Raw genomic sequence first — 18,125 nt, 5'->3', positions numbered from 1 at the left:
GAGAATGACGGACAAGCAAACATAAAACCTCTGGCTATGGTTATTGCTAACCACTGAAACACATGGATTCTGTATTGAGCTGGATTTTCATCTTAAGAAAAAATGTTTTTAGAGGTTTTTTTCTTAGATTAATACAGAGTCTAGCATTTGTATTAAAAATGAGCTGCAAGCGGCATCCTACGGTTCTGGAAAGTGAATCTAATGCGGAAGCTTTAAACTTGCATTCTCTCTAGTGTCCATCAGGGGGCGACTCCTCTGGGTGTATAGAAGTCTATGAGAAAATGACTACTTCTCTCTTGATTTATTACCTCAGTAAACATTGTAAACATGAGTTTATGGTCTCAATCTCTAGTTTCAAGTCTTCTTCAATACAGCATGATGTTCATTTAGTAAATGATGGTCCATTTAGAGTCAGACAGTCCATAAAGCAGGGAATGCTTTAGGGCGGGGCTACCTTGTGATTGACAGGTCTCTACGTCACTCCTCCGTGTTCAAATATGGTCACTTCTGTTCACTGGGTGCAAAAAACAAGATGGCGATAGCAAAAAAAATCTAGATGGCGACGGCCAAAACGCCAAACTCAAGGATTCAAAATGGAAGTCCACAAGACGACTACGTCCACGTGACGACTACGTCCACGTATTATATACAGTCTATAGGAAAACATTCAGTTAGTCTTACACTTCCATATTTTGTGCAACACTCAGCCTAATAATTAACGTCTGCTATTCTGCCTGAGTCTGTACTGATGTACTGATTATAATCAATAGATAATCACACCCGTAATAACCTTGCTGCTGTGACATAGTGCAGAAACCCTCATTCAAAGCAGAATTCAGGGACCTTCCCAGAAGCAGAACGACAAAGACGAGAAAGAAGTTCATGAACTATTCTGACATGCAGCGTCTTGGTCTTTCTCACCATGTCGAACATTTAAAAAAACAAAAAGCAAAATGGTGTTTAAGGTTCTTAAATCCAATCAATACAGTATGCTCTCTTTAGTGGTTGTGAATATCAAGATGTCAAAGAACTCCATGGGCCTGTCTCTGCCATTGGATAATCCATCTGGGACTGAAGCACCCTTATAGCAGCTCTTCCTGCTATGGACTTAATTCAGTTGGAAAGTTTCCAGCGCCTCAGCGGCCAGGATTACATCCTGATGTTCAATGTCTGCATTAAAGATTTAAGGGAGCCTTCAAAAGCCTTTCAGCATACACAAAAACACGCTAACTGAATTCTTAAAATTCCAGACCACGATACAGATCCTGGAGCAGCTGAAAAAGTGAATTCATCATAACCCACAAGTTGTTCCTTCATAATTATCTTAACTGCTGCCAAAAGATTCCTTCAGGCGTCGCTCAAAACCACGACGCTCAAGGAATTCACGACACACACACACACACACACACACACACACACACTTGATTCTCCTACTTCAGTATGTAAGTGTTGGGAAGGAAACACACGTCCTCACATTCATCTTTCATAGAAAATTATGTTTCCTCTTGCATATGAATGGAAATGAACAGTGCAGGTAAAATGAGCTTGTTGAAGGTCATAATGCAAACTGGTGTTGCATAGTCACAGATTATTGTGTGTGTGTGGTAATCATATGCACAAACACCATTCAGAACTATATCATAAATCACTCTCTTCTCTCATTTAAAATGCTGGAGATGGATCGGCTGAGTACATCGCTGAGTTGGATGTTTTGGCAATTTTTGTCATTTCACCTTGCATATTTAATAGTCTGCCTCTGAAGAACTTTGGATATTATCAGTGTATTTCGACCTAACCACAGTTGGTGATGGTTGAAACAGTGAGTTGTATTTCGTTTCTGTCGAGTGAACTAAGCCGGTCTTCTCTCAGAGAGAGAAACTTGAATTCAGAAGGTGTGCGGTTGAATTCATTTAAGATGTAGAAAAGGTGTAAGAACATTTACTTTCTTGACCTTCTGAGGGTTTATTTTGTTTATTTATTAGACTAACAAATGATTAAAGAGCTTGTGGAACATGGCAAAACATCGTGGTTGCAGTGAGTCGTACGTTCACAAACCATTGTTATGATTTATTTGATAATGCCATTGATTGACTGGTGACTCCTCACTCACCTCTCTTAACCGGCTCAAGGACGGTGGGACAAATGATCACACAGCTGAGTGCATCGCCGCCGCTGCGCTGCTGCTCTGCTGCCAAAGACACTGTTATTCTGTGCTTTTTTATTGACCATCAACCTCACATCTAGACGCGTACTGTAAAAATAATAGACTTGAAGCCTAAATGAACACTTTGGGTTCCGGTTAATTAATCCCGTGAGACGGAGCTTTTTGTTTTTGAAAACCTTCCTGAAAACGAAACTCTCTTTAAAGCAGCATTAATGTCTGCTATATTAAGACTCTGGGTCCCTTGAGTGTAAAACAGTCTATTTTAGAGTGCAAAAGCCTCTCGCATATTCCAGCACACATCATCACGCACTCACCTGCAGCATGGCAGCAGCCAAGTAGACGGACATAAAGATGGGGGTCAGGGTGGTGTGTCCGCTCTTCATCAAGTGGATGGTGTAGAGGAAGATCAGGTGACCGGGGATCACCAAAAGGATGAGCACCTGAGCAGAGCGATGATTGGCTCCTGAGAAAACACAACACGGAGGTTAAAGGTGTATGTGAGACGAACTAGTTTTCATGTTAGCTCCATGGGAGGAAATCAGCAGTTTGCATTAATTCATTGATATTTCCAATCGTAGGTAGAGAGGGCAATCTGTCTGTAGTGAAACAATCGAGCTCACAGACCAACTTGATCAATCAATATAGGTACAGTTTGAAGTTTTATATTCAAACACATCTACAGTTGGATATTTGTGATTTAAACAGCTGTCTAAGCATGGTCTTGTGTATGCAAGTGTGAAAAAAAGGCGAGAATTCTCTGTCAGCAGCGCGTCTCACAGAGTCAGTGTGGATTGGTACACTCAGCAGAACGCTTCTCAAAAATGCTTTTGGTGGGGATTGGTCAAGCTGGAAAGAATCATTCAAGAAGTAGGAAACGTTCAGCTCCTTCCAGCCAGCTGCCACCTTGTTTAGGTGTTTGTAGTGAGATGAGGAGGTATCGTATGGTTACTTGAGTCTATTGCAGTGCTTTCAAAGACAGCGACAGGAATAAATAAAAAAGGGCGTCCGAAGGAAAGCTCAGCTCAATACGGCACGTCGCCCTGCGTGGCCAATTATGGCACGGTGGACATAATGCGTAATAAATAGAAAATAAATAGTTTGAACCTATGTTTTTTAAGAAAGAATATTCGATCGTCATTTTTGGCAGCCCTAGTTTAAGCTCTATTCAGTAAAGAATTAGTATTGGGCAAAGATAAATTATAACGCTATCATGAAGTGTTCAAATATAATCTTGTAAAATGTTGTTCCTGACAAGAAACTTCTATAAATACAGTTGTAGTTTGAAGATGTTTTTATGGCATAATATAAATAGATATAAGAGAAAGAATTAACACCTTAGAGTACATGACTAAAACTACTAATGCCAAGACTTTTAAAAAATACAACTATTTACCTCCAAACAACGTGAATTCTGGTTGGTTTTGTTGTTGTTGCAAGTAACCACTGTAGATGACAACTAAAGATGATTCTTTTTAAAAGGAAAGCAACTGGTTGTTCGTCTTATTTTTCTCTATTGTATATTTACTGCTGCTCCTTAATAAAGCAAAAGTAACTTTTATCCGACAACTCGATAAATCGATGGAATAATCAGAGGGATACTCGATTACTAAAATAATCTGTTTATGGAGCCCTAATGTCAGGGAATCGTTTCTTTGCAGGAGAAAATAAACTGTCTAAAAGAGAGCATGTACTCTCTAAAAAAAATACATCCCTGAATAGTTTGGTGAATCAGCCCACCTACTGTCCACAGGATTCACCGTCCTGCTGGTTTTCACTCTGGACTTCTAACAAGGAATTCATTCACACCTGGGACAGCAGGACGTGGTGGGACGGAGACCCAGCAGGGGTGTGGCTCACCGGGCACACAGCAGGAGACCCACAGTGTACCTCTGTACTTGTGTACCTCTGCGACAGCCAATTACAATGTGTGTAATTCTAATAATAACATATCATTAATATTACTGTGACTTTATGATTAAAATTACCCAGAGTTCAAAGGGAAATCTGTTAAATATGGCACAAGTGTTTATGTGTATGATTGAATCTGGGGGTAAAATAATAATTAAAAAAACATAGTATTAAGAAAGGCCTATGGAGTTGGCCGGCTATGCCTAGCCACCGTAGCCAACGTGTGACTTTAATTTAATAACTGGTCAGTAGTGTTGCCTGCGTTGTACTAACCTCTACCCCAGAATGTGCGGCAGGGGTAGTAGCAGCCCTTGGCCTCCTCGGGAACCTCCCCAGGAGCACAGTGGAAATGCAGGTGAGTGGAGAACCGGCTGGCTTGAATAGCCACCAGGTTACCCCCGATCCCTGCACAAGATAGGAGAGCATTCAGTGTCAGGTGAGGCCAGTGAAGAGACAAAGTCAAAGCAGGTAAATATGACTATTAATTATCATCACTCATTGAGTAAACAGAGAACGGCTACCAACCGATACCGCATTCAGTATTCATCCGGGTTCCCACTCTTTTCTAAAGATCAGACTTTACGGAGACATTGTCAGTGATGATGTAACTATGATCGTGCTGTGCACTAATGAATCCCTTTTTTTCCTATGAATTATATTAACCATTGCCTTCTGAAAACAAATAACTGAATGACATAAATAGCCTACAACTGTGCCTACAGACAATTCGTGACTGAACTATACGTACCTAAAAAGGTACAGTACAGGCCGCTGCAAATCAATATTTAAGTTTCAGTAAAGAATACATATATCCGCCAATTTATTTTTTTTACAACAAATCAAATGAATGAATGGTTAAAAAACTCCATTGGAGAGACTGAAGTGGAATTTACTTTGGATATTAATATGCCTTCTAGACATGTTGACATGTCATTGTAGAGGTGGAAGGAATACCATTTAGAGCAACTGCATTCTGTTTAGGTTTTCTTATTCCAAGTCTGAGTGGGAAACGCATATAGACCCCGTCTGTCTCTCTATGAAAAATAAATGACATAATATATTGACAGCTTGACGGAGTAGCAGCAGGGGGCGGGGCTTAGAGGAGGCCGAATTACCTCAACACAACTATAAATCTAGTTTGAAAGATAAATACCATGGTGGAAAACAAGAAAATCTGCAACACCAAATAATGTTCTCTCTCTCACTCTCCTCGCTGTGTCAGGCCTCTAAAAATGATTGATTTGACTTTACTTTAAACAGACAAGACATTTGAGAGCCAGTGCTGTATTGAAGTTTTATAATACTAGCACATTACAAGAGAGTGAAAGGGATCACAGTCATGTTCCCTGTCGAGCAGATGAACAGTCAAGAGAACGTGGATCGCCATCTGTGCTGACGAAACACAGGGCCACTTTACATTCACATACTGCAGCTATCACACCTTCCCTTTAGCAAGTCGCACGCACGCACATCCCTGTACCCACAGTCTGGTGACTAAGCCCTGCAGGAGAGCTCACATACATACAGATATCAGCAACAAAGTAGCTGACAAGGTGAGTGCCGTTTAAGCAGAAGAGAAGAAGAAAACCTTTATTTTCCCTTTATGTCTGTAAAAACTGCCAGAAAAGAGAGACGTCTCTTTATTGAGAATCATAAGAAATGTATCATTGGAATGCTCGCAGTGCAGCGGGGAAACAGATCCTCAATACAAGGCTGCTTTCAGTCACTCAAGTGGTTGTGTACTATAACTTGTGTACTATAAACACAAGAAGAAGGATGTCTCAGCCCCCAAAAACAACCCAGACCTGTTATTGTGGTAACGAGTATATCGAATCAGACCCTGTCACCACCTCGGGGTGTTGTCCACTTAATTCAATCTATTGTGTCTCTTTGTCGGCCTGGTGACATCTTATTGGAGCATTACCAGCACTGCCGCGGGGCCTGTAAACAGACATAACTGCACGATGAGCAGCTCTCCGCCACCGCCCCCTGCCCGCTCTCTTAAGCTCTGTGCAGAGTCGGCGGTACGCAGGTCCCCGGTAGACAATAACCTTATATTTTTAGGTTGATTAAATGTACCAGAGTTCACAAATGTGCAGGATATTACTACAGACATGAATGTAATCTTATACCACAACACCTGCTGTGATAACAATGTGTTTATTTTGTGTTTATTTGCATTAAGAGCAGGGCAAAGTAAGACGTGAAGCGGTTCACTCGAGACGTACATGGAGACGCATTCTTATGCTGGGTGTGAACAGACGAACCGAAAGCTTTCCCCTTGTGATCGGATCATCCAAGACACAATGCCAGATGTGAACACGGCTTTACATGCATACAGAACACAAACATTCTTGACGAACATCCGTTTGTATCTCTCTGCCTGGGGCTTCTGATCAGCGTTAGCAGATACAGTTAGTGAGCACGTTGTACAGTGTACCAAACCTGGCACCCGGCTGTTGTTCGCCAAGAAATAGGTCCAGCACACACCTTTACACATCTCTTCATAGAGATGATAAACAAGATCCTCCCACATGCATATATACTAATGTTGACCTGTTCATCGTAGGAGTGCATGATATATGGTTTCATACATAATTTACAGCATCATTTACTACCCGTTAAGGATTCTCAGATAGAAAGAGTTTGTTGCTACTGAGTTTTTTCCAATATTGTGCGGCTCTTTGTCATATTGTACATTATTAGCAGTTGCCATTATTCTTGGACATATTTGAGACTTTCCAATGTATCTTTTTCGTATTACCAACATTTCTGATGATTCTCTATGTTCGGGGGTTCTTCTGGGACTTTCTTAGCCTTTATAGGATGGTTTACACATCGATTTCCTAAATGTATCCATTTCTATGCTAAGAATCCTGTTTAGCTTTGGGACTACAGATGAAAAATAGCCTTTTGGCTAACTCTGGCACATTTGCAGAAATGTTTTTATTAATGTGCACTATCCCGTTCAAATAAACCAATAAATAAATAAGCTTATTTTCATATTTCATTCCTTATTTTTGTATATACATTATATTTGTGTTAATCTATACTCCATTGTCAGTTCAATACAGCGTTTCCTCTATAATTGTACCGGCCGAAAATAACGCCAAATATCCGCTCCAGTGTTATGTTCTGCAGTGGCGCACTGCCGTGAACCGAAGCATGCGTCTGTGGTTAGTTCACATGTCTGTAATAACAGCAGGACAGTGGAGTGTCTGTTATCTAAACTGCTCTTGTCAGTTGAACAAGTGAAGATGATGTTGTCGGTGGCCTACTGGTTACAAACAGGCTCTCGTGCTAACGTGCTAACGAATTCAGTGTTTTTGAGTTCTTAGCTGAAGTAATGTAGCCCCGGTATGTTTAATGGAGTGAGCACTGCACCAGTCTTCATTTCAAATGTTTGTATTTGTTAGCGATATGGTAGTTTAGGAGGCACTTTGTTCTTGTGTACACTGACTAATTTGGCACACAGTTAACACACAAGCAAACTCAACTCCTGGTATTTACTCTGGTGTTCTTCACCACTGATTCGGAAGAAGGAAATAAAGAGTAACGGGAGAACCAGCTTTAAAAAGGACATATTTTCTCTTGAAATAAGTGCTGCGCGGTGGATTTAATGTATGCCATTGCTGATAAATATAACACAGAGAAACTTTAAAGTGATGAAATGGAGAAATGTATTTGGTGTGGTGTCTTTGTGTTAGTGCATATTAGTCAAACGGCTAATTAAACAGTCAGACTGTTGTCTCTGGGCCAGATGGTAAATTTGCCACCAAAACAACAATAAACAGAACCGTCTCAACAGAGCCATTAAACGGAACATTAGAACCTTCATCAAGGTGGCATTTAGTGCAGAACTGTTGCATTTAGGCTGCATTAGTTACACATAGGTGTTTGTTTTTCTTTTTACAATTGGAAATGTATTTGTACCATTGTAACTGTTTTTGATGATTCCATATGTACGGAATACTATCTTTTGACGTGCTAAAGGCTGTTTCCACAGCAGACATTTGGACTTGTCCCAATCGGAAAATGGCCGATGTGACTTTTACACATGGATTCTCTCCCTGAGACATTCAGGAACATTTCCTGCATTGTGTGAAGTGTGAATGGGAGCAGGATCGATACTGTACCACCAATTTCACACCTCAAGGCCTCGTAACATTTCAGGGAGAATGCCAGTACAGCTGTGCTGTGAATGAAAGCAGTTAGGTCGCAGGGACGAGCGCGTGAAGTAGCATTTATGCTAACGCTTTCACAGGCGATATAAGGATAAGGATGTTTATTGTCATCGTACAAACGTACAACAAAATTAAGTTGGCGACTCAGTCAGTACAGCAGCAACAAGGTAAAACATGTATAAAAACATTAAGACAAGACATTACTGATTCAAAACAAGACATTAAATAAATATATACAAGATAAAACACAGGCATCAATGGCTTTAAAGTGAAAAAAAGTGCTTTCTTTAAAGTGTCGTTTTATTGCCCATTATCTTTCTTATTCTTCTGTTGAGTTTTATGGCGGTTTGTATCCATGATAGTTGCATTACGGCCATCAGCCGGTACCTTGTCCCATCTATTGCAATATTGCTATAGCACGTGTGAAAAGGATCAACACCGAAATGTTCCTTAATGTAATGCGAATGCGTGAATAGTGAAAATCATTAGCAGTGCCTGAAAGGTTATCACAGTAATATACTGGAACTATGTGTGGGAAAAAAAGGTGCTGACTCTTGTTCTTTTCAAGTATCCCAGTAGGACATGACAGTGTCAGCCAGCATGAACAATACCAGGACCCAGAAACTGAAACAGCTAAATAGAATTCAGCCATCATAACTTTTTTTTGTAAATATTTTTTACTGTGCTTTTCCTACTGTGACATTTCCAAATGTCTTCTGTGAAAAGGGCATATTGGTTGTTCTTATTGTATCATCTAGTTGGCTAATTTCTTCAATGACACACACACACACACACATATCTGTATGTATGTGAGCTCTCCTGCAGGGCTTAGTCACCAGGGATGAAAGACACAGGGAGTGTGTGTGTGAGTGTGTGAGTGTGTATGAGTGTGAATTTTCTAAAATCAGAAGCCAAAAACATTGGAAACTGTGGCATTTAAAATATAATTGGAGGATATATTTTGCAGCCAAAACATGTTTTTAGAATTGATAGTACTTGGATGGTGCATGGATTTTCACTTTCTGGCTTTTTGTCCTTCAGGGCATTTGGGATGGACGGGGGCTGAACTGGATGAGGGCGGGTCTAGCAACCACAGCGAGGGGGGAGGGGAGGTCAGAGGTAGAGTGAAGGAGGATTCGGGGGCAATTTGATTTATTCAGGTCACATGGTCTGACAGGAGGAATGAGGATGAGGAGGTTTTGGGCTTCAGCGAGGCTACACGAGGGAACTGTGGGGGTTCCATGCTCCTCTCAGCCCCAAGGGAGCCGACACAGAAAGCTGTTGCCCCGCTCACCTCTCCTCCGGGTTTGATTTCAGTTTGTGTATTTGAGCTGCTCCATTACCAGCATGTGACGTGATGAAACGAACGCAGATAAAATATGATGGAAGGAAAATATGAACAGAGGAGAGGGGAGGAAACAAATGTCTTATAGGTGGAAGTTAGACGTAAAGCAGGCAGACACCTTATCTTAAAAACAAACAAATATGAAAAGATGACAAGCAGAGATTAAAGACTGCTGTATCAGAGTGATGTCTGGTGGGAAACTGCAGAACAAGATGCATAACATAATATGATATCTGCAGATCAGAAAGACGGATCAAAGCCTTTTTGCTGACACCGGAAACTGAATTTAGGCAAGAACAGGCGTTTCTGGTGCGATACACTGTAGCCACAGAGCCTGGTTCAATATGAAGTACAACAGGAAATGAACTGGCAGACACTTCCTCAATACCTGGATTAAACATACCAGAATGAACTTCAAACAGCCACTTTCTATCTCGGGGGAAATTGCATAAAATAATGTATTAAAAAGAATTAAGGCCAGTGTTGGTAAAAAAAAAAAGGAGGCTCTTTCCCTCTACCTTTCGTTTAACCTGTCTTTTCTTATCGCGCTCTACACATCTCCTCTCTAATCAAACATCCACACATCGTCCTTTCACGCTTTCTGTTCCATCTCCCTTTTCTTTCATTTCATTCTTTTATTAGAACAGGACCCTCGGTGCATTTTAATCATCAACGTCATGAGCTGCCCCCTCCTCACTCGCTGAATAAAATGCTGTAAATCCAAGACGGATAAAACATCTGCACACACACACGAAACAAAAACGTCTCCGCCCTCACAAACGGGCGCAGATTCCTCAGCTGTTTCGTGTCTGGGAATCGTACTCCATCTCGTTAAATGTCATTAATGGCGCTTAATTAAAAACGTATCTCTTGCTGTGGAGGTGCCAGGGCCCTGGCAGCCGTGGCTGAGCCACTTAGCGGTGGGAGGTAGAGAAGCAGGAGGAAATGGAACAGGACCAGGTTTATGGAGTCCAGACAGACAGACTGCTGCTGTCTCATTAGGTCACTCATTTATGCTGATGAGCATTTGGAGTCTTTATTTAGTAACTTTCATTAATCAGGGGATTGTTGACTGAGCAAAGGCACTGCTTCGGTTTTCACATTAATTCACACCTTTGAGCTGCACAGCACAAGACAAATAGACTCTGCGGCGCGTCATCCATCTTGTGTGTAAACACTTTGTCTGAATCTCGGCTCCAAAGGGTCAAACACTGCATTAATTAACAACTGAGAGGGACAAATGAGACAAACAGCAGCAGTTTCTCCGTACCCAAAACTTCCACGGTAAACAGCTTGTTGGTGTTTGGCTGCTGCCTCGTGGACAGAATGTCCTTAAGAAACCTTCCAACTGACCACTGTACTTAACATGTTTTACTTCCCACCAGTATTTTTAGGAACAGATGTTTCACAACACAGATGAAGAGTCATTTAACTACATAGATATGCTGAATATTTTCTTTTTCTTTCTGGGATATCACGTTTTAAATTACCCATAAGGAGAGATGTTTCCATACCATTTTTTCCTTCTCGATACAGATAACTAAACTTGCATATTGGCTGATACTGAGTACCGATACCAGTGTGTTAAAAAAAACTAATCTGCATTGATCCGTCCTGTGTAAATATAACATAACGTTCTCGTTGTAATCAAAAGGGATCGCAAAGCCCTTCGCAAGGGAAAGAGGGCCTCCGGCAGCAACCAGATCAGGCTTCGCTGCCGCCTTCAACTGCAGTCGGAGCTCCGGCGGGAGGAGGAGAGCTCCACTCCCGGCAGCAGCGTCTCATCTGGCCAGGAGCAGAGCTTCGCCTCGACACCACGCTTCAGGTGACCCAGGCCGTATTGCTGGGCCTGCAGGAGGTAAGGGAGGCACAGGGGGGAACCAGAACCAGGACTGAGCGAGGCAGACTGTCAGACCCTGCTGCAGTAAAATGAGGTTTACTGAAGAGACTCGGAAACACTACCGACTTTGTCCATAGGGACCGCCAGAATCAACACAAGATGAAAGTTCCTCATGGTAGCTTTAAGATAATTTAAATAATTCATTCATTACATCGCTAGAACCTTAATCAAAAGAAAATTACACAAAACATTCAAATTAGCATGCAAACATGTCACACAGAACTACAAATGCAGCCTTTCTACAAGTGTAGAGATACAGGATTCCTCACAGACTGCCCGACCTCCACAATGTAAACACATGAACATAAACTCTCAGGAGAGGATCCTTTCTAGTTTTACCCATATGGGATTAGAGCAATCTGACGACACAAACTCTTCATTACATATGTATTACTCTTCTCTAAATCCCCCAGGATTTAGGAAGCTATTATATTAAAACCTTTGGTCCAGATTCTCCTCGCCTGTTGGAGCCCCGGGCGGTCAAGCAATTGCAATTCAAACAGTAACACCTTGAAGCCATTCACAGCACAAAGAAAGGAGCGGTGCCAACACTGTGACTCACCGTTGATAACCGGCGTGTACACCACGATGCCAGCCAGATTTGGGTCAGACACTGTTTTGTCCAGGATGAGCCCTCCGATGCTGCAGAGCACAACATAATTAGATGATTAACTGGTGTTTCTGTGTGTGTGTGTGTGTGTGTGTGTGTGTGTGTGTGTGTGTGTGAGAGAGAGATAGAGAAAAGAGGGCATGGAAGGAGGAAGAGCATTCTTCATCTAAATGATGTCCACAGTGAATTTGTGTGCTTATCTATAAATGGCACTAAAATGCTTCATCAGCTGCAGAGTGGTGAAGACTAAGAGAGAGTGGAAGAGTTTCAATAGTTTATTTTTTAGCTCATGGTTAGCAAATGCATTCTTCTATTGCCTTACTCCTCTTCAAAAAGCCTGAGAAATGTGGGATCTGCTGCACTGAGTATTCCCTTCCTACTGGCCATATTAGTGTCTGCTCGGGTGCTGCAAATTTGTTTAGGGGGATGAGTCATCCAGACACCGGGAGTTTCAGACGCAGAATAGCAGTTCTTTCCTCCTTTGAAGACTAGACAGGCACACACAGTTACACACACACACCTGCTGATGACCATGGCAGTGATGACTGGCTCCCATCCGGAGTAGAGCAGGGTGCGGCTGGCCGGGTGCTTGGAGGAGACGATGATCCACAGAGGAGTCAGACACATGAAGAAGGCGCAGACCAGTGACGACACGTACGGGTAGGTATCTGGGGAGGAGGAAGAGACGGCAGTTATTTTTCCTCTCTGGGTGGCGGTTTGGAGCTTTTCCCAGCATGCACTGGGGAAACGGTATGGAAAACCAGCTGGGTATGGTCCACAATGATACTTTTTTTCAGAAACTTAAGTTTGAGGAAAACAAACACATGCAATGCATCAGTGTTTATTGTTGAAAAAACTGAATTCATTTGCTAATTAATAGTTAAATTGATTGAATATTTAAATAAATAAAAAATGAACTAACAGCAGGGCAAGAATACACAAAGTTTAACCAAATTGCTGGAACTCTGACAGACGGTCGATGTTATTTTTAAATCTTCCCGCATGGCTTCGGCCTATAGTTCACTATGAGCTGCATATGTTATGAATGCGGAGCATCGAGAGGAAGTGCACACCAACACAGGGAAGGTTCCTCTCACTTTCCCTCTACAACTGCCCCTTCTTTGTTCAAACTACAAAATAGCACAACTAGTTAAAAAAAAATCAATTAGGGTAAAGCACCTGCTTAGAGCCACCACCAGATGTTTGCAGCAGGATCCTGTTCCAACCACTAAATAACCGTCATTAGGAAACCGTCCCAGATTTATCATCCCTGTGGTCTCGTAACTTGTAAACAGAAATGTCCCAGTGTTCAGGTTGTAATGGGCTCTCGCAGCCCTTCGGTCCTTAAATGCAGAGCTGAGAAAGATATACTAAGAGCGGAGACTTGTACCCAAATCGAGCCGCATTGACGGGGAATCTGACACGGAGTTAACATTGACAGAGTCAGCTGGCTATCAGCCGCGCTCCAATTTAGGTCTTCTACAGGTTAAACTGTTTACATGAACCTCTGACACCCTGCCATTGAGTATCCTTGCTGCCGCGAATAAAACCAATGAACAAACCATTGATACTCCTGTCCGTCTGCGGTGGAAAATATTTTGCTAACTTCGCTTCGCCGGGACAAAGAGCGGTCTGAATCTCTCCTTTAGCTGAGAAATGGCAAGATGCATTATGGGGGTTAGCCATAAATCTGAAGCGGGATTATTTGAATTTTCTAACTGTATGGGTTGACAATGTTACTTGATCAGGTAGGGGCAGAACATTTAAAATACATTGGTCCGGGATGCGGAAGTAACACATTTTCTACAATGTAAGATGAGTCTGGAGAACTTTAAAAGGACATAAAACCCTAGCTACAAATTCAGTATCCTCTTTTAAATCTCTTCTAAAAACTCACCACATGGTTTAGTGCAGGGGTCACTAATAGGCGGACCGCGGTCCGGATCCAGACGGCGTTGTATCCGGACCCAGGAGCCAAAACCGAAAGTTTGACGGAGCGATTCTATTTTAGCCGGCGCAGCTTTTCCAGCATTTACGGCACTTGTTCAGCGGTGCAGGAAACACACCGGCCAATGCATTGTAAATCACATCACGTGATGCTGCTCAGCCAATCAAATGTGAGTATTCTGACAAGTTTCCTGACTAGAGTGAGATTTACACACACCGTGACACACGGGGGAGAGACGAGGAAACAGATAGCAGAGTAGGAGAATAATGACTTTGGTCAATGAAGTTAATTCACATGACATTCTCCAAAGAGAGAAAAGTGGTCAGAGAGACCAGAGTCTCTAACCAAGAATGAACAGACTCTTATACGTTCATTCTTCCCACAGACAGTTTAAAACCAGTGTGTCTCATATGCTAAGAGACCGTGACTATAATTAAAAGTGGTAATATCAAGCGTCACTACGAGAGAAAGCACAACTCTTTTGAGCAAACGTACCCACTCACATCTGAAATGAAGACACAGAAAATAAAGCTAAGAGCCCAATATGCTTTCTGTATTCTTTAATCCAGCCCTTATTGTACTTGAAATGAGAAGAACATTTATTGATGTATTTCTATGTATTATTTATAATCCATCCAGTTCAATTTCAAAACTGAGAATAATAATTGTTAAAATATAATTGTTGAATACCCCTGGCTTAGTGCCACATGTACCAACAATCTGAATTGTTGGTACATGTACAATTTGGCTCCGTCTTGTTTTACCCCTTAGGCTCTGGATTTTATTTGCTTAAATTATTTTCTTGTGAAGCACTTTGTAACTGTTTCGAAATATGCTGTATAAATACAGTTTATTATTATTATCACGAACTCTGCAGTTCCTCAGCGCTGCAGGGCTTTTTAGCATCTTTCAGCTCTTTGTTTTGGGTTTTCAGCCCACAACTTCATTGTTTTGGTTCAGTCTCATGGCTCTCATCGCTATGTTTTCACCTGCAGCTGTTTTTCAGTGAAAAAGCTCTAACGAGCTCCGATTCGGGCCTCTGGATATTTTTTTCTCCACAGCAATTGTGGCCGAGGTTCATGGGTATTGAAACCCCATGATTTCTCAAAGACAAAGCTGAATGTATTCAAACTGATGGCCATAAATGACATCTGTAATATCCTTAAATTATCCAAGAGACTCCCATGTTTCTATGTTGAGGAAAAATTGAAAGATTGAACATGTCATTGAATGAAAACTACCAGAAACCACTCCGACTGTGCTATTTTTGTCAAAAATTGCTACTTTAAGTTCACTGTTAAATGAATTAGCACACAAGCTTCAATCCAGACATTTAGCCCTAGAGCTGTTCTGCTTTTAGGCAGACTTCTGCCAGTTCATGGCTGCACGTAAAAGATGTGGTGAATAAAACAAATACATAGAGGATAATGTTCTCTCTTTTTGTTATTGTGGGCAGTGTGTCATAACAGCTGGATATGCGACTTGTATATGAAATGCAGCCGGTTTATCAGTATTCGAGCCTAGACCGAACCTGATTTATTTATTTATTTAACTTAATACCATCCCTATCTTCCCCGTTTTGCCTAAGTCATGGATCTGATTCTCTCGCCAACTGCCCTGAAGTGGCCCTGCGATGCCACATCCTCACAAGCATATACTGAGAACGCTCAAAAGGCTCTGGCCCCGTTTTGTCAGTGTCCGCGCTGCGTCTCATGCTCTAATCATCCCTGCTTTTATCTATTGCTGATCCCTCTCACAGCTACAGCGCTCTGTGACTAGCCTGTTGGCTGAAAGCGCGTTATAAATAAACCTGACTGGGCTCCGCTTGGCTCCAGCATGGACTATGTTTCATCATTTCTGCTCAGCTGGTTTGCCTCAAAATTAGAAGCATTAAGTTCATATCTGTGTAGATAATCATGTGATTTGAATTCTGTTCAGTTGAGAGTGAACTGACCATTAGTACCAATTCAGCAGGAAAGTGTCGGCGTGGCTGAACAACAGAGCCACTGTCCTGACAGTGACACAGCCAGACGCCCCGCCATGGAAATATGAAATCTGAAGTGTGTTGAACACATTTAGCTCACGGCGCTAAACTGCTCCTTCATTGTGGTGAACATCTGTGTCATACAATTAGACCAGACAGCGAGTCAGCGGGTCCCAGAGTTCGCGGTATTGAGTGACACAAGGTGGTGCGACGCAGGTCTCGGTGTGAGTTAAACATGTGGAATGTGTGGTGGGAGGAAAAAGGGACGGTGTGTTCTGTGAGTGGAGGGCAGCACTGCAGCAGAGCGTGGCAGGAGGGACCCCTGCTGGCCGACCGAGGGAAGTGTTTCACTACGATCATCTGGGCTTACAACCGTTTCTACCGGAGAGGAGATGGACCACATTCAGTGATTGTCAATGTGTTTTGTGTTCCTTCAATCCAAAGCTTATCATAACTGGAGACTCGGACGATAGGATTTACCATTTCAGCATCAACACATCATCTCATGTATACATGTGCAATGTATGGAAAATTACAACTAGAAAAGTCTGTCATGTTACTCTCTGAGGTTGCGTTCACACTGTAGACTTATTCACACATTGCTGCTTTTCGGCTCTGGTCCGGTCCACGTTCACATCAGCTGTGTTGACCTGCACAATATACTTAGTTTTTTTGCTGTGTGTCGCAAGCTGACGTAAAAACTCTTAAAACCAGAGTAACACCGGCATATTTCACATGTCTTAATCGGAAACTGCTCAGGCCTGATTCTGAATATCCAAATGAAATATACTGTTCACATGGCCCACGTCATATTCAGAATAATAATGGCATATTAGTGAGCATGTTAATGAAGACATTGACTCTCTACAAAAGAACCAAGAGCTGTAAGCGTGAAGTCATGTAGACTGAGAAGGTAGCTCATTGATTGGACAGTTTTGGCAACAGTCCTCCTGCATCCTCAGCTCCTCATGCTAGCACATGCTGCACTAGATAATAAAAGAAAGTGGTGCAGCGTTCCTTCTTTCTATGTATTTGTTCATGTATTATAAAGTGTTTGACCTGAGCCAGGCCATTCAACAATGATAGAAATCATATCATCGATACATTGCATAGTATGCAGCTAAAAATATATATAAAGACAATGGGATCGGAATGCATCTACTTCTAAAAGCAGTAGCTGGTCACCTACCCAGGCACTTGTAGAGGCCCTGGCTTATCCAGGCCAGGATCGCCAGGGTTATGAGGTCACCAAAACTGGCGGCGATGGGTGTGGCTACGTTGTCTGGGTTGATGCCCGTCTTCTTCGAACCCACAATTACACCCACCATGATGAAACCTGACAAAAAAAAAAAAAAAAAAAAGAGTGGAGCACTTGACTGATGATCCTCACATTACTGGTGACTTTCAGCCATTATTAAACAACCAGTGTGTCAGAGAGAAATACGTGTTTTTGTAGTCCTACAGATTTGACCCTGCTTCTCCCCAGTGACAGTATTAATAGTTTATTTTAAACAGTGGTCCTCAGCTGTCACTGTGTAAATGTGTGTGTGTTTACCCTGCAGCAGGGAGGCTATAAAGGCCGTGGCCACGCTGCTGGAGCAGAGCAGCACAGCGTGGCTCATCTGGAACTTCCCTTCCGGGATCCAGCCGAGAACCACGGCTGCTACGGCGGCCAGGAAACCCACCACCGTGGCCTGGACCTGGAGGAGAGAGGGGGAGTTACTATTGTGCTCTTTTATTGAGTGTGTGAAAAACACGCAAACAGTGCTTACAGGATCAGCAGAAGGGTTACTTATAGGTCATGTGGCACATAAACATGAATGTGAAATACTGTAATTAACATCATGTCCAGGTAGGTTTTTTTCAATCCATTATATAACACTTCCTGCTGACGTGGGTGTTATTGCGTATAACCAGCTGTGTGTTTATCAGTGTGTGTAGATGATTAACAGAGAATGTACTCTTACTACACAGACAGAGACATCAATAAAACAGTCTGAGTCAACGCTAACCTGGATCCAACCAATTACCACCACTGCTAGTGGGGTGATGTTTATCAAGAGAATCACACATAACATCCAT

At 42.2% G+C, this 18,125-nt stretch overlaps 1 protein-coding gene across 2 annotated transcripts in view; it reads right to left on the bottom strand.

Moving 5' to 3' along the window:
- Positions 1-18,125, bottom strand: part of slc41a2b (solute carrier family 41 member 2b) — a 36,070-nt gene that overhangs the window by 11,651 nt on the left and 6,294 nt on the right. For both annotated transcript variants that reach the window (XM_076075994.1, XM_076075995.1), the window contains exons 5-10: positions 17,599-17,743; positions 17,233-17,379; positions 12,632-12,779; positions 12,064-12,143; positions 4,346-4,477; positions 2,479-2,627 (exon numbers count right to left, since the gene is read on the bottom strand). In XM_076075994.1, the coding sequence (XP_075932109.1) occupies positions 2,479-2,627; positions 4,346-4,477; positions 12,064-12,143; positions 12,632-12,779; positions 17,233-17,379; positions 17,599-17,743 (801 nt within the window). The remainder of the gene's footprint in view (positions 1-2,478; positions 2,628-4,345; positions 4,478-12,063; positions 12,144-12,631; positions 12,780-17,232; positions 17,380-17,598; positions 17,744-18,125) is intronic.

The sequence above is a fragment of the Anarhichas minor genome, unplaced genomic scaffold (genome assembly GCF_050575085.1).
Source record: "Anarhichas minor isolate MPS153535 unplaced genomic scaffold, ASM5057508v1 ptg000055l, whole genome shotgun sequence".
Lineage (NCBI taxonomy): Eukaryota > Metazoa > Chordata > Actinopteri > Perciformes > Anarhichadidae > Anarhichas > Anarhichas minor.
This window is presented reverse-complemented; position numbering and strand designations above follow the sequence as displayed.